The following is a 15,900-nucleotide window of genomic DNA, read 5'->3' as shown; positions in this document are numbered from 1 at the left end:
AGGAGCCAGGCATTGTGAGGGATGTTTAAGACATACGTGGTGTGGTGAGTTCTGACCAGTAGATGTCCCTCTTACTGTTCAATTTCACATTGTGGCCATCATTTTTTTTTTTTTTTTTCTGACCATATTTTACTGAATTTATTTCTTTACAAAAGGAGGTCAGGAGTTACTCATGAATCAACATGTTCTAACATGATAAATTAAGGGATTGAGGGAGTTTATAGATGACAAGCAGATGTCTCATCGCTCAGCAAGGCATCCAAGTGTCAAGATGCTCAGTTACCACTGTAAGGTTCCCTAAACCACACCATTGGAAGTGACAGCTTATCAGATTGGGGAGGAAAACCTTATTGATGATACTCAGAGTGGGATAGGAACATTGTGCTTCACTGCTTCTGTGGTAGGCAAGGGGTAACACCTTCATGGCACCCCCTGTAGACCCAGGGCAAGTCCAGAACTGCCAGCGTTCCCAGGAAGAAGAGGTCTCCTAAGACCAATTTATGCTTACCAAACTACAAAATACAGTGCATTCTCTAGCATGCCGATCGATCTATTTAAAGCAAGAAAGGTATCTGCCAGCTGACTAATTATTGCATTGGCTTAGCTCATGCATTCCTTCCCCATAGGGCAATCTGCAGGGAATTATGATTGAAAGTTCTTTTGCCAGCTTGAGATCAGAGAAGGGAAGTTGGGTGATCCTAATGGCCAGTATCAAAGTCATGCTGGCCTATTGTACCTATCTCCAATCTAAGGTTCTGTGTTACAAGGAAGCTACAATGCACTGTCGCAGGCTTTTCACTCATAGTAAGATAAATTAGTTAAGTAGCCCTTTTTCTAGACTCCGTGAGACCCCTCTCGTTATCCTGACATTTTTATTATTCTAAAGATATGTGAATACTTTAATTAAGGCTGGAATTTTCTCTCTATAGTCAGGCAAGTATAGATTTCTGTTACTTTAATAGACATTGAATTGCAGGTACCAAGTCAGACATTGGAGATAGAAACTCAAGGAGAGACTGCAAGACATTCACTAGAAACAAAATCTTTCTACAAAACAGCACAGTCTATAATCAAGGAATATATAAGTGAATCAGAAGAGGAAATGCTTAATTTATTTGAGTGCTTTGGTTTGGGCATCATTTTGCTCCTACAGAATGTCTGAAGGTGGCAGATTATTTCCGAGCACATCTGCCTTCAGTGGTTCATCTTTGAGAGGGTGGAGGATCTGTGAGAGGGTGGTACATCTTTGAGAGGGTGGAGGATCTTGGTGTGCTTGTTGGGTATTGTTTCTGATGGCTGTGTCTCACAGACTGGCTGGAAGTGAGGGTGCTGAGTAGAGCAAAGCTGTTCTCATGATGACTTATTTTTTGTTAACAGTTTAAAGTTACTGAGTGTAGTGTAGTCATTCAGAATGCTGGTGCCAGAGTCAGGCAGATCTGTGTTTGAATCTTGAGTTTACCCCTTTATATATTGTGAAATTTTAGGCAAGTCTTTTAACTTCTTTAAAGCTTAGTTTCTTAACAATAATCTGAAGATAATAAAACCTTCACATTTGTTATGAGTATTAAATCAGTCTAAGCCTGGGAAATAACCTGTCATTGTAAGCACTTACAAAAATGTTAGTTTTTAGCTGTTAGATAAGTCTGAGTTGGTCTATAAGGTGTAGTTCTATTGGTTTAAAAATCTTATATTCTGATGTTTCTTCAAAATGATTATTTAAGAAAATGTCAAATGACATATCAACTCCTACTTATTTATTTTCACTTTATCCTTTATTCCAAGAAATCGTCTCTTTGTTTGCCTGTGGAAAGATAGTGAAAAGGCCCCATTCCCAGACAAAGTTATTTATTAACACTTGTCAAAATTTTATTCAACTCATTAATGAGGGAGCCAGCAGAAAAATGAGAGGTAGTTTCTAGAGCATTTGGAAGAAATATATATATAGTTAACTGGGAAAGGATTGCTAAGTTAGATGTTGTTGCTTTGTAGTCACTAAGTTGTATCCAGCTGTTTTTGACCCCATGGACTATAGCCTGCCAGGCTCCCCTATCCATGTGTTTCTCAGGCAAGAATACTAGAGTGGGTAGCCATTTTCTTCTCCAGGGGATCTTCTCAACCCAGGGATCAAACCAGTGTCTTTTGCATTGGCAGGCAGATTCTTTACCACTGAGCCACCAGGGAAGCCCCGCCAAATTAGATACAACTAATTTGTCAAGTTGTATTAACTAATTTGCTAAATGTCCTATAGGCAAGTAAAGTCATAAACTTTGGAATTATCATTCCTATTAGGCCAAAAAACCATCACTTCTTAGTAAGTTTTTTACAATTCACTATTAAACTTTATGGGACTGTAAATTGTCTGGGCTATCAAACGAGAGACTTAGATAGCTGTCATATTAGAAGATATTCTAGCATGATATTTAAAAAAAAAACTCACAAGTCATCAATTAGCTTTATTTCCAAATAGTTCATATTTTCCTTTCACAATAGATAACTGTTTCAGTTCATAGTTGTTACGCTGCTTTACTGTTTCACTCCCCAATGTGGAGTACATAAATCATCCAGCAACAGTAATGAGATACAGGATTTCCCATTGTTGGGTGGAGTTAGAAGGTTTGGTTTGGTTTTTTTAAATCAGGGAGGAGAAACCCTAATGGGGAAGAAGGAAGCTGACTGAGAGTGAAAAGGAACAGTTGATTTTGAAGGGGTGAAAACATGGGGGAAGAAGACGCTCAGGTATATATGCAGGCTGACTCTGTGCCCTCCGTGTTCTTAGAGCTATAACCCTTCTGTTTTCTGGAAGGAGAAGGGGAGGGCTAAATGTTGCCATCCAGTCTACAGAGAATGGTGATGGAATCCTTGCCTTTTGAGACTCTCCCTACGTCTCATGTTTGCTCTCCATGGCTTTTTAGTTCCTTTCTTTGTGGAAAGGAAGGAACCTAATCTGTTCCTTGGTAGGACCTAATCTGTTTCTCTTGTCATCCACAGTGGCATAGATGTTCACTATGCAGTTACCTTCAATGGGGAGGCTATCAGCAATACCACCTGGGACCTAATCAGCCTACATTCCAACAAGGTGGAAAACCATGGTCTTGTAGAATTGGATGATAAGCCCACTGCCGTTTATACAATTAGTAACTTCAGAGATTATATTGCTGAGACACTGCACCAGAATTTTTTGCTGGGAAGCTCTTCTTTGAATCCAGATCCTGACTCCCTTCAGCTTATCAATGGTAAGTTGTATAACCATTAAGTCCTTGTATAGTTTTAGTTTCTTTTCCAGTTTATTCTCATAAAGCGAAATTCCCAATATATATATAGTTCTTAGCACTCTCTAGGCTGCATCAGACAGAAACCATCCTGATCTGAATGGTGCTTTAGCTTTATTTCCAGATAGTTCATATCTTCCTTTCCCTATTTTAGTTCATAGTCATTAAGCTAATGACTACTAGCCATGCAGCTAATTCGGGTAGATTAATCAGGGGTTTCTGGTGAACGAATGGCATGAGGATTAAGATATGCAGTAGGCAAAATGAGGCTGTTTAGGATACTGAATCCATAAACAGCATAATGAGGTCTTATTTTTATGTGGAGCCTGGGGTGGAGCTACCTTCTAGAAGGTGGTCAATAATTCTCAGCAAGTTTAACAAAAGCTTTAGGATATCCAGCACAAACTAATTCAGGTGCTTTGCCTTTCAGTAGATGTACATTTCAATTGCTCAGAATTTTGTTGCTAAAATACATTTCTGTTGTTACGCCAGCTTCAGAGTTCTGAATGGCTGCAGCTTCCTAGGTAACTTGATCATCATTAAAAGATATATTCATCTTTGATTTCATGCTTCTGGTTTTCCATAGAAGACAAGTTAATTGAACACACAGTCGATAAAAAGTTTCAGAAAGTACTTATTTTCCAAAAATAAAGTTTGATTTTTGATTGATCCCTTTATGTCAGTGCAGTGAAAAGTGAAAGTGAAGTCGCTCAGTCATGTCTGACTCTTTGCGACCCCATGGACTGTAACCTACCAGGCAACTTGGTCCATGGGATTTTTCAGGCAAGAGTACTGGAGTGGGTTGCTGTTTGCTTCTCCAGGGGATCTTCCAGACCCAGGTGTCAGTGCAGTAGGAACAGGTAAATACAGATTTTGCTTCTATTTTTGGTGTATACACCAGATCACTTTTCTTACAACCCCTTCTTTTTAATTTTTATTGATTCCTTCTCTCCTCCAGGAAAAATCATTCTATTTTTTTGTTTGTGTTCACATACATTATATAAATGCCTCTTATATTGTTTTATTTATCTCTCTGACATAGGGAACACTTCCACAAGGGGAACTTGGCTTTATTAATGTTTATAGCCTCAATATCATCAAAGTCTGTAGCAACTAGTGAGGATTCAGTAAATCTTACTGAGTTCAATTATATAATCTACTCTTTTAACTTTGTGACCCTTTAGTATTGGTATAGTGATAAACTCTCTGGTGTCTTACCCTGTTTTTCAAAGGTACTTTCTGCCAAAAAGGAAATAGTTTTGCTGCCAAAAAGGAAACAGTTTTGCATAATTTTCTCCATTTTTGGCATCACCCAAATGGATTGGAATTTCAGTTCAACTTTCTTACTAAAATGAAAAAAAATCAATTTTAGAACAGATACTTCATGGGAATCTTGAAAAGAGTAAAAAATGCTTGAGAAAGGAAAGAAAATAGGAGTGTTCAAAATGTAACAATGGGAAGAATATTTATGTTGCAGTCTTATAATTTAGATAGATGGTGCTAATATAAGTAAAATATTTGAATAAAGTATCAAGCATTTTCTAGGCAAGATCCTTCCATTTGTTCTATCCAAATCTAAGCTTATAAAAAGGAAGAACTTGGTTTTTAATTGTCTCTGAACCTTAAACACAGTAGTGTCTCAACTAAAAATTTATTTAATGTTATTCTTTCTTTAGTGAGAGGGGTTTTACTTCCCCAAAGTGAAGACCAAGTTTGGAACACTCAAAGTTCAAGTCTTCAGCAAGCCCTGCCATCTATTCTGGTAAGTATGTTTCTGTGTTTTATACCTAGAACCAGGCTCTAAAACTTCTCTTCTTTGTACACCTACCTGCTTACTTTGGCATCATGGATTTCCCAAGCTGTTCCTATTTCAAATATTCTCTTACATCATCCTTGGAACGTTATTCATATTTGTCAACTCATGGACCCAGCCATGAGCGGATAATTTTAAGCCTTCTGCAGTGGTTAAATGAAGTCCATACATTCGGCATTGCCAACGTCTGCAAATGGTAGAAAGCTTATCTGTGGTTCATACTTGTTTGGCGATAATTAAACTGTAAGTGCCCACTGAGTTGTTCTCTAAAAGTTACCCAGAAATGTAAATTCGATGTACATAGTTACAGAGTATAGCTTTTTGTTACAGGGACTGTATTGAAGAAAATGTTTATAGATTCCAAAGCCTATAGAACAGTGTGCATATGGAAAAGAGGGAAAGAAGAGTAAAAATAGTGCTTGGTTGACAAATGACAAATATTGCGTGGGACTCTAAATCAGCCTCCCTTTATCCTGGTCAGAAAACATTCCCATTTGCACAGAAACAGCATGGAATGAAATTTGTTTTTTGTTCCTACCACCCAACTCCCCTGGGCACACTTCTGTCCCTTCAAACCTCCACTTGCCATGACACCTACCCAGAAGCAACCAGTCAAAAAGAAAGTAGCTTCCTGTAGTGTCAGTAGAACAACCACTACAATACCACTGAAAACCAAACTGTCTACAACGATTCCAGGATCTTCTGCTATCACATAGTTGCACCATGGACATTCCCTTCTACATTCCCCACTCCTTATACCCTCTTGATACTTCTTTTCTGTCTCATATGGCAGAAAAGGAACTAATGTTAAATTAATTTCAAACATCTGTTTCTTGGCTTTCATCCAGCAGTGGAAATTTAGAAAGTTGCCTCCAACTGGCTTAACCATCAATATGAGCAGCCATTCCTTCTGCTCAGGTATAGAGCAACTCAGTTGAAATGTGGAGTCATTGGAAATACTCTTTTCACCAAGTTCCATAATGGAGAAAAAAGGTTAGAGGGAGATTGACCTCAGAGATTACATTCATTTGGTGTTTGTTTATTCATCCACTTACTCATTCAAGTATATTTATTTTGTCCTTTTCATGTGCCAAGTGCTGGGGAGACTAAGATGAATAAGGTGTGGTCTTGCCTACAAGAGGTAGTTTCCAGTCTGGTGGTGGTAGACAGACTTGTACACAAATAAGGTGGTGCTGTCATAGGAGTTCATTCAGGGTGTGGTGGCAGGGAGTGGTGATCCATTGCAAACACATGCTTCTGGCCTCTGTTCCTTCTGATCCCATTCTGGTCAGGGGTTCTGTCACCAGAGATTTGTGATGATAACTTAGAATGATGTAAAGACACAAATTTTATATAAGCCAGGGTTTGCAAACTTGAGATGAGCTGACTAGATCCAGCTATAGGCATATGCTTTGAAGCTATTTTTTTTAAAGCCAATTTTTAAAAATTAGGAGATTTTTTGATAAAAATGCAGATTTTCAATTTCTTTTGAAAACCGGAAGATCCGATATCATTGTTTACATTTTCCCTTGCAAGAAGTGGCGAGAGCTTGGTTGAAGGAGGCTGCCTGTTTAGTTACGGCAGATACTGACTAACTGTACTCATTTGTTCATTTATGTTGCTTGTGCTTTGGGTCTATTTGCATTTAAGCCAACTCCTTGGTTTTTCAGTTTGAGGAGACATTGGAATGTTCAGTTCAGTTCAGTTCAGTTGCTCAGTCATGTCCAACTCTTTGCAACCCCACGAATTGCAGCATGCCAGGCCTCCCTGTCCATCATCAACTCCTGGAGTTCACTCAGACTCAGTCCATCGAGTCGGTGATGCCATCCAGCCATCTCATCCTCTGTTGTCCCCTTCTCCTCCTGCCGCAATCCCTCCCAGCATCAGAGTCTTTTCCAATGAGTCAATTCTTTGCATGAGGTGGCCAAAGTACTGGAGTTTCAGCTTCAGTATCATTCCCTCCAAAGAAATCCCAGGGCTGATCTCCTTCAGAATGGACTGCTTGGATCTCCTTGCAGTCCAAGGGACTCTCAAGAGTCTTCTCTAACACCACAGTTCAAAAGCATCAATTCTTTGGCGCTCAGCTTTCTTCACAGTCCAACTCTCACATCCATACATGACCACAGGAAAAACCATAGCCTTGACTAGAGGGACCTTAGGCGGCAAAGTAATGTCTCTGCTTTTGAATATGCTGTCTAGGTTGGTCATAACTTTTCTTCCAAGGAGTAAGCATCTTTTAATTTCATGGCTGTTAATGGGTGATAATAAGACATGAAAGAAAGTGAAAGTGAAGTCACTCAGTCATGTCCGACTCTTTGCGACCCCATGGACTGTAGCCTACCGGGCTCCTCCATCCATGGGATTTTCCCAGCAAAGGTACTGGAGTGGGTTGCCATTTCCTTCTCCAGAGGATCTTCCTGACACAGGGATCGAACCCAGGTCTACCTGCATTGCAAGCAGACGCTTTATCCTCTGAGCCACTAGGGAAGCTAATGACATGAAAGAAAAGTATGATTAATTAGAAGTGTCTGGTTATTGCTTCTCCCCTTCCTCCCCCTCCTTCCTCTCTGTCCTCTCTAATAGAAGTGAAGTTTTTGTTGTTTTTTTTTAACCAGGTTTTATTTTTAGAAATTATTTTAGAAGTAGTAATTTGGGGATATTGAATTTGACACCTTTTGGCCTTCTGATTTGGAAAATCACTTGATGCACAGCATGCTTCCTATAGCACTTAGCAAGCTTTTCAGTTGACGTTAGCAGAACTGAAACTGGCCAATATAATATTGAACCTGTTGATATACTACACTGAGCTAAAAGAATAATTCAGGAGTTGAATTTGTTACTATGGGAACATCTATTCATATAAAAATAAATGAAGTGCTATTCCTGGCATGTATGTGTTTACCTTTCAAAATATATGAGAAAGCTTCATTGCCATGCCATTTTTTTTTAGGGGGTACTTGTTTGGAATAGATGGTCTTCTTTCTTTATTTAAAAAAATCAAGTTGTTTTACTTCACATTTTTTTTTAGTATGTATTTAACTTTATTTTATTTATTTATTTTATTATTATTATTTAAATTTTTTTTTTACTTTACAATACTGTATTGGTTTTGCCATACATCACGTTTTATGTTGCCTGCCTGTGGCTTAACCTTCATTTCAGAATTGTTTATTGTTTTAATTTTTATAAAATGAAAAGAAATTTAGTTTACCAGTATATTGAAATCATGTATATTGCTTGAGGATTTCTTTTTCATTGAGGATTCAACTGCCTTTCCTAATGTGTGTCAGGTTGTAGGCTCTGTCTGATAAAACTGAAATTCATAAGCATAGGTTGAGGAGCTTAGTCATCTCTCCCAGAATTTTGAAAAAATGCACACCTAGAATTACAATGATATAAATATACCTGACTCAACTGGGAGCACAGGCGGCTTTAACACATTTCTAGAAGTGGTTTTAGATAATTAAGAGGAAAGCAAGTGAATTCTCTGGTATGGTATGATTCTTATCATCATAACAACTTTTTTGAGGGCCAGAACTTAGTATTGACTAAATGGCTTTCTTACTTAAAATTGAATACATATATAATTTTAGGATAAAAGAAAAAAAATGAAAAAGGAAGAAACTTTCCCTTATATACAAATGGCTTCTGTATTCAACATAGCTGCTGCTGCTGCTGCTGCTAAGTCTCTTCAGTCGTGTCCGACTCTGTTGCGACCCCATAGACGGCAGCCCACCAGGCTCCCCCGTCCCTGGGATTCTCCAGGCAAGAACACTGGAGTGAGTTGCCATTTCCTTCTCCAATTCGAACTGAAGTTCATAGATGGGAAATGCCCACAGTCACAAAAAAACAGAGAAAAAAAAATCTGAACTAGATTCCGAATTACTAGAATTCTGTCCTTGGGCTTCACTCACCATATCAGACTTTTTGTTGAAGAATACCTATAAGTGTATATACCCACAGGGCAAAAGGATTTCCAGAGGAGAATTAGAGCTAGTAGATTTGGCAGTCAGTTCTCATTCAGGCTGGCATGTGTGCAAAGATCCAAAAGACTCAGGTGAAAAAAGAGCAGAGAAAAAAAGAGCAGAGAAAGGAGGAAAGACCATTTTCTAATATTTAAATGTCAGTCACCTGAGTCTTTTGGATCTTTGCACACATGCCAGCCTGAATGAGAACTGACTGCCAAATCTGCTAGCTCTCGTTTCTCCTCTGGAAATCCTTTTGCCCTGTGGGTATATACACTTATAGGTATTCTTCAACAAGAAGTCTGATATGGTGAGTGAAGCCCAAGGACAGAATTCTAGTAACTCAGAATCTAGTTCAGATTTTTTTTTCTCTGTTTTTTGTGACTGTGGGCATTTCCCGTCTATGAACTTCAGTTCCTTATTTCTAATAGGCAAATTTTGACTAACTGATTCTTAAGAGTCTTTCTAGTTATAAAACTTGGTACTTTTATTATGTTCATATATATGTACATGCTCTGCCCTCCTTCCTAACATATGATTTTTGTAAACCAAAGGATGGCCTTATAAAGCACTAAACCTTTGGCAAAACAAAAGCTTCTATTTGTTTTACTTCTACATTCTAGACTTCAATTTGTTGTCTTTTCATTTATCTGGAATTGAACTCTGGAATTGCTGTCTCCATCTGGACAGTCCTTTTTATTTCCCCTTTCTTGAGATATAATTGGCATAGAACATTGTATAAATTTAAGGTATACAAGATGATGATTTGATGTATATTGTGAAGTACTTACCACAGTAGAGTTAGTTAACAGCTCCATCACTTCACATACTTCTCTTTTTTTCTTTTTTTTTTTGGTGTTAAGAACATTTAAGAGTTACTCTTTAGACAAATTTCAAGTTTATAACAGTACTGTTAACTATAGCCACCATGTTGTACATTAGATACCCAGAACTTATTTGGTTTATAGCTGCAAGTTTGTACTCTTTGACTGACATCTCTCCATCTCCTCACCCCCAGCCCCTGAAACACACCATTCTACAACTGTTTTTATGAGTTTGGCTTTCTCAGATTCTACATGTAAGTGGTACCATACAGTATTTGACCTTTTCTTCTGATTTAGTTCACTTAGCATAATGCCCTCCAGTTCCATTCATATTGTCACAAATGGCAGGACTTCTTCTCTTTCATGGCTAGATAATATTCCATGGTTTGTGTGTAATGCATCTTTATCCATTTATCCACTGATGGACACTCAGGTTGTTTCCATATCTTACTATTCTGAATAATGCTGCGTGAGCATGAGAGTACAGAGAACTCTTTGACACACTGATTTAGTTTTCTTCTGCCATATATCCAGAAGTGGGATTGCTGGATCACATGGTAGTTCTGTTTTTAATTTTTCTGAAGAAATCGTATACTGTTTGCCACAGTGGCTGTACCTATTTACATTGCCACTAACAGTGCACATGAGTCCCTTTTCCACACACCTTTGCCAGCACTTTTATCTTTTTCGAAAATAGCCATTCCAACAGGTGTGAGATGATGCTTTGTTGTGGTTTTGATATGCATTTCCCTGTTAAAGGTGATTTTTGAATATCTTTTCATATAGCTATTAATATTTTCTTTTTGTTTTTCTCAGACCTCCTATGGATATACCTTCTGCATGCTTCTTGCTACCTCTCGTGGCAGATTTCTTAAGCTTGTGTGCCCTCTCTTGATCCTGCAGTGCACTGGGCTGAGTGATGATAGCTTTCCTTTTGCTTTCCCAAGGGAAGTGCAGAAGCTAAAGCTTGTCATCTCTCCCTGGCCTCTAGATTCAGGCTGGCTTTCTCTTCACTAGCTGTCTGCCGAAGCTTGCACTGTCTGCCATGGGGAAGGCATGGAGCAGCTGTGTGTGTGTGTGGAGGGGGTGAGGCACACACAGTACTGGAGGTGCCCGTGGGCTATGCAAGGGGGATCAATGGGCAAAGCGTTTTGGCAACTCATGGTCAGGCCTCCCGATGGAGTCCGTCATGCAGTTAGTAGGATTTGTATCCCTTTAATACATTCAGAGTCCTGGCTGCTCTTCTTTTAGCCACTTCCCATCCCCTAGTTGTGCATCTTACAACTCAGTACTCTGGACAGAGTGAGAGAGAAATACAAGGACCTGCACAGCTGGGGCGGCCAGAGACTAACACACACTCTCACTTTCCTCTGTGCAGAAATCTTGTGCAGAGTGGTGCTCTCTTGGCCGTGGGCTGTGTTGCCATGTGGGAGGGATGAGGTGGGTAAAGTGAAACTGTTTCGCTTACCCTCAACAGTGTATCTGAACTTGGATTTAGTGGTGTTTTGGGAGCTACTCTGTTGGACTCTTGGACTTCCACAAAGGTTCTCTCATTTATGGGTGATTGTCCAAATTATTGTTCTCCAGTGGCTCCCAGATTGTGTCCAAGAGGGGCTGGAGCCAGTTCATGGGCCACCTCAGGTCCACAGCCAGGGCTGAAGTCTGTATGCTTATTACCCAATGTGCCAGGTGGGCCAGACTCCTTCTGGGTCCCTTGGTGTATAGTATTGAATCCCGCAGCTCCCACAAAGTCACTTTTGTCCACAAAGGGTGCAAATTGCTGTTGTTGAAAGGGGAGTATGAGTTGGGTATGTCTTACTCATTCATCTTGCTGACATCACTCTGGTTCATTTTTGAGGACCCAGAAAGTTTTAGACTCTCTAGTCAGAAATATAAGGCAACTTTATATATCTGTTTGGTGCTAGGTTATATAGGAGCATCATGTACATAGCTCAGTGATCACAAGCTGCTTTCTCTATAGAATTTTGAAGTTATAAAGGTTAAATTCATTCCTGGTGATGACATATTCTTTTTTTTTTTTTTTACTTTATTTTACTTTACGATACTGTATTGGTTTTGCCATACATCAACATGAATCCACCACGGGTATACACGTTCCCCATCCTGAACACCCCTCCCACCTCCCTCCCCATACCATCTCTCTGGGTCATCACAGTGCACCAGCCCCAAGCATCCTGTATACTGCACTGAGCCTAGACTGGCGATTCGTTTCTTATATGATATTATACATGTTTCAATGCCATTCTCCCAAATCATCCCACCCTCTCCCTCTCCCACAGAGTCCAAAAGACTGCTTTATACATCTCTGTCTCTTTTGCTGTTTCGCATACAGGGTTATCATTACCATCTTTCTAAATTCCATATATGTGACATACTCTTAAATACTAAAATTTACTAGAAAAATGCCAGAAATCTTTCCCCTGATTTAAATCATCTTTTTGGCCTTACTCATGAATCAAGTTTTGATATCCTCAGGTTAACTTCTGATGAGAGGATTCCCAAGAGGTAATTTCTTATCCTGAAATGGTTCTTTTTTTTTTTTTAATGTATCATTTGCAGCAGTTATATCTAGTCTTTTGAGGATGGTCTTCCTCTTCCTTTGATATATATTTTGCTTTTCTCTATATATTCAGTTCATCACACTCAGATCACTAGACTCCAGTCTAATCCTCAGATGTGTCTTTGTCTAATTCCTATTTTTGACCAAGTCACATTGCCAAAAATATATACAAATATTGCACCATCCCCTTTTCATCACTTTCCTCCTTACTCTTTAGATTCTTTATTTCTAATTAAGTTTTGCCAGAATGATACCATTTTTGGTTCGTATTATTGTTTTAATCCATTCTCTTCTTCCTTTTCTGGCCATTTGTATTTCATCACAAATCTTATAATCACCTTTTGACAAAAATGATGCAAACTTTTATGGATATTTAAAATACATTGCACACAGAACGTGGCTCAGTTAGGGTTTCAGTAGTAGCAGAACTCCCTGGATAGTAGTGCAAGGCTAAGGGAATGAAAAAGGAAATCTCAGAGTGTGCTGAGACTTAACAGCAGTGAGAAGCCATTCCCATCCATTGAGTTTTAGGGCAGGGGGAGGAAATGCAGTGACCAGAGCCCAGTAAGAGCTGAAGCTTCAGTTGTAGAGGGATAGAGCTACTGCAGGACACACAGTATGGAGGCTTAGAGGAAAGAAATACCCTGATCTCTCACTCTTCCTGGTTTTTGATCTTCTGCTTCTAAACGTGCAATCTCAAACAGAAGACAGCTTGTAAGGGAGTGGGGGTGATGAAGTTATCAGGGAAGAGAAGGAGCTAGGGTTGTGACATATAAAAATAATCAACAGGATGGCCCACTTAAAATAGGACCTAATTAAAAGAGTCTGAACAGGGAACGAAGTGTTGGTGTCACTGAGTTCCACAAAAGAAAATTAGTTACTTGACTTAGTGCTTGTAGTTTAGAAATAGTAGATGAAACTGAGAGTATTTCTGCTGCTGCTACTGCTGCTAAGTCGCTTCAGTCGTGTCCGACTCTGTGCGACCCCAGAGACAGCAGCCCACCAGGCTCCCCCGTCCGTGGGATTCTCCAGGCAAGAACACTGGGGTGGGTTGCCATTTCCTTCTCCAGTGCATGAAAGTGAAAAGTGAAAGTGAAGTCACTCAGTCGTGTCCGACTCTTAGCGACCCCATGGACTGCAGCCTACCAGGCTCCTCCGTCCATGGGATTTTCCAGGCAAGAGTACTGGAGTGGGTTGCCATTGCCTTCTCCGAGAGCATTTCTATGTATACCCAATGATCCACTGTGCATTTGTCACTAGAAGAAGGGATGAATTCGGACATGCTCAGTAATTTCTTGCCTCCTGTTTCCTCCTTTGTGATTGGGGGAGTGTGCTATCCAATGCTTCATCATGTGGACCCTTGATGGAGAGACGAGGGAAAGTGTGTAGGCAAAGAATGGACTGCAGCCTACCAGGCTCCTCCGTCCATGGGATTTTCCAGGCAAGAGTACTGGAGTGGGGTGCCATTGCCTTCTCCAAGGCAAAGCATAAAAGACTATAATTAGGTGATATAACTGAGTTGGGTCCCTCCATAGTTTAGTAGGTAGAGTTAGTTCGTGGCTATAGACTAAACTGTAGTTAGCCACCTTAAAATTGTGTGCTTTTGTTTAAAAAGCCTGTTAGGCTTGAGCATGTGTGCCAGTGAAAGTAACCACCTCCAGGAATCTCCTGGAGGAAGGGGGAAGGGATTCTGTTCAAAGTTTCTTATTCTTAGTTTTCATGGACGTCATTTTGTTCATAGCTATTCCATGAATTCTAGTTTTCAGGCAGGTTTGCTTGTGGAAATTTTCTTAAAGTTTCCAGTTAATGAGAAAATATAATGATTCAACAACTCAAGAAGTATTTTAGAAACCCAGGCTGGAATAATACAGTGGGCATGTGATGAGGCTCCATCCTTTACTGAGGAACCTTTAAGAGTGTAATACCATGTCTTGGTCCCTCTCTTAGACCAGTTAAGTTAGGATCTCTGGGGTGTGTAGCTTGGGCATTGGAGTCTTTAAAAAATCTGCATGAGATTTTAATGCTATGTAGAGTAGAGAATTATTGATCTTTTCTATTTTTCTTTTTCAGTTTTCACCTAGGAAATATTTTATGAATTCCTTCTATGCATATGACACTTCTTAGGTTTTGTTATTCAGCATAGATTGGAATATATAAACTCCTATCCAATGTCATGGCCATTTTACCCATTAACATCATCATTAAACCTTTTTACATAGACTGATCTTCACAAGATTAAATAATTAATATGTTCAAGGATTGTGTTTCTGTCCGCTTTTCTATTCCTGAGCGTGTGCTTAGTCTCTCAGTCGTGTCTGACTCTTTACAACCCCATGCGTTGTAGTCTGCCAGGCTCCTCTGTCCATGGGATTCTTCAAGCAAGAATAGTGTAGTGGATTGCCATTCCCTTCTCCAGGCAATCTTCCCAACCCAGAGATCAAACCCAGGTCTCCTGTATTGCATGCAGATACTTTACTGCCTGAGCCACCAGCTGAATTTTAAGATACAATTAGTACTATGTTTGTAAAGGTGGTAATTCACAGATATTGCTATAATTTGCAAATATGGCTACTTATTCAAGGTAAGAGACCACATTTCACTTGGTGGCATTTCTTATAAAAGACCTATAATTAATTTTTAATACCTTTCAGAATGATGAATAAAATTACCGATTGTTCTTCCTGCTGTGAGCAATGTGCTTAGGTTTTTGATAACAAAGTAAAGATATTAGTAACTTCTGTGTATTTAAAGCACACTAATAAGACAGAGGGAAAGGAACCATCTAAAGCAAGAGAAACAATGTTTTATCCCACAAACTCACTTTGCTTGGGATCTTTTAAAGATAATATGTCATCTGTTCCCACTTTTCAGGTGAGGTTCAAGTGATACATGATTTTTCTCTAGATTTTCCAACTAGTAAGTGGTCGAATTGGGATTTAATTATAGATCTGTTTGCTTCTAGAGCCCATACCCTATCCCTTCCCCAATATTACATTGCCTTTTGTCCCTGTAAAATCTGGGAATGTAGATGGATGGATGATTATTTGAAATTGTTTGTATGTGCTTCTTTTATCTATGATATGATTTAGCCTTTTTTTGCCCCTCCAGGATAATACCCCTCAAGCTGAATGGCCCTCAGCAGATGAATCCACCACGAGCAGTATTTCACCAGTTGGTTTCAGCTCTGGCCTTCCTTCAGCCACTGACAGGGAACTCTGGTCAGAAAGTCCTTTGGGTGATTTAGTGTCTACACCCAAATTAGCCTTTCCCTCGGAGGTGAGCCTCAGTTCTTCCCCAGAGGTTTTAGACGTTAGCGGCTTGACTCTTCATTCTGTCACCCCAGCAGTGCTTCAGACTGACCTGCCTGTGGCTTCTGAAGAAAGGCCTTCTGGGTCTCACTTATTAGAAGATGGTAAGGAATTTTAATCACTTTTCATAATTTATTGCA

General features: G+C 39.5%; 1 protein-coding gene across 1 annotated transcript in view; it reads left to right on the top strand.

The window, feature by feature from the left end:
* The window catches only part of IMPG2 (interphotoreceptor matrix proteoglycan 2), a 71,564-nt gene that overhangs the window by 41,971 nt on the left and 13,693 nt on the right, over nt 1-15,900 (top strand). Inside the window, exons 10-12 of the mRNA XM_068968275.1 lie at nt 2,989-3,233; nt 4,946-5,031; nt 15,561-15,864. Of these exons, the coding sequence (XP_068824376.1) occupies nt 2,989-3,233; nt 4,946-5,031; nt 15,561-15,864 (635 nt within the window). The remainder of the gene's footprint in view (nt 1-2,988; nt 3,234-4,945; nt 5,032-15,560; nt 15,865-15,900) is intronic.

The sequence above is a fragment of the Capricornis sumatraensis genome, chromosome 1 (assembly GCF_032405125.1).
Source record: "Capricornis sumatraensis isolate serow.1 chromosome 1, serow.2, whole genome shotgun sequence".
Classification (NCBI taxonomy): Eukaryota; Metazoa; Chordata; class Mammalia; order Artiodactyla; family Bovidae; genus Capricornis; species Capricornis sumatraensis.
The sequence above is the reverse complement of the archived record's forward strand: the minus strand, read 5'-3'. Positions and strand labels throughout refer to the sequence as shown.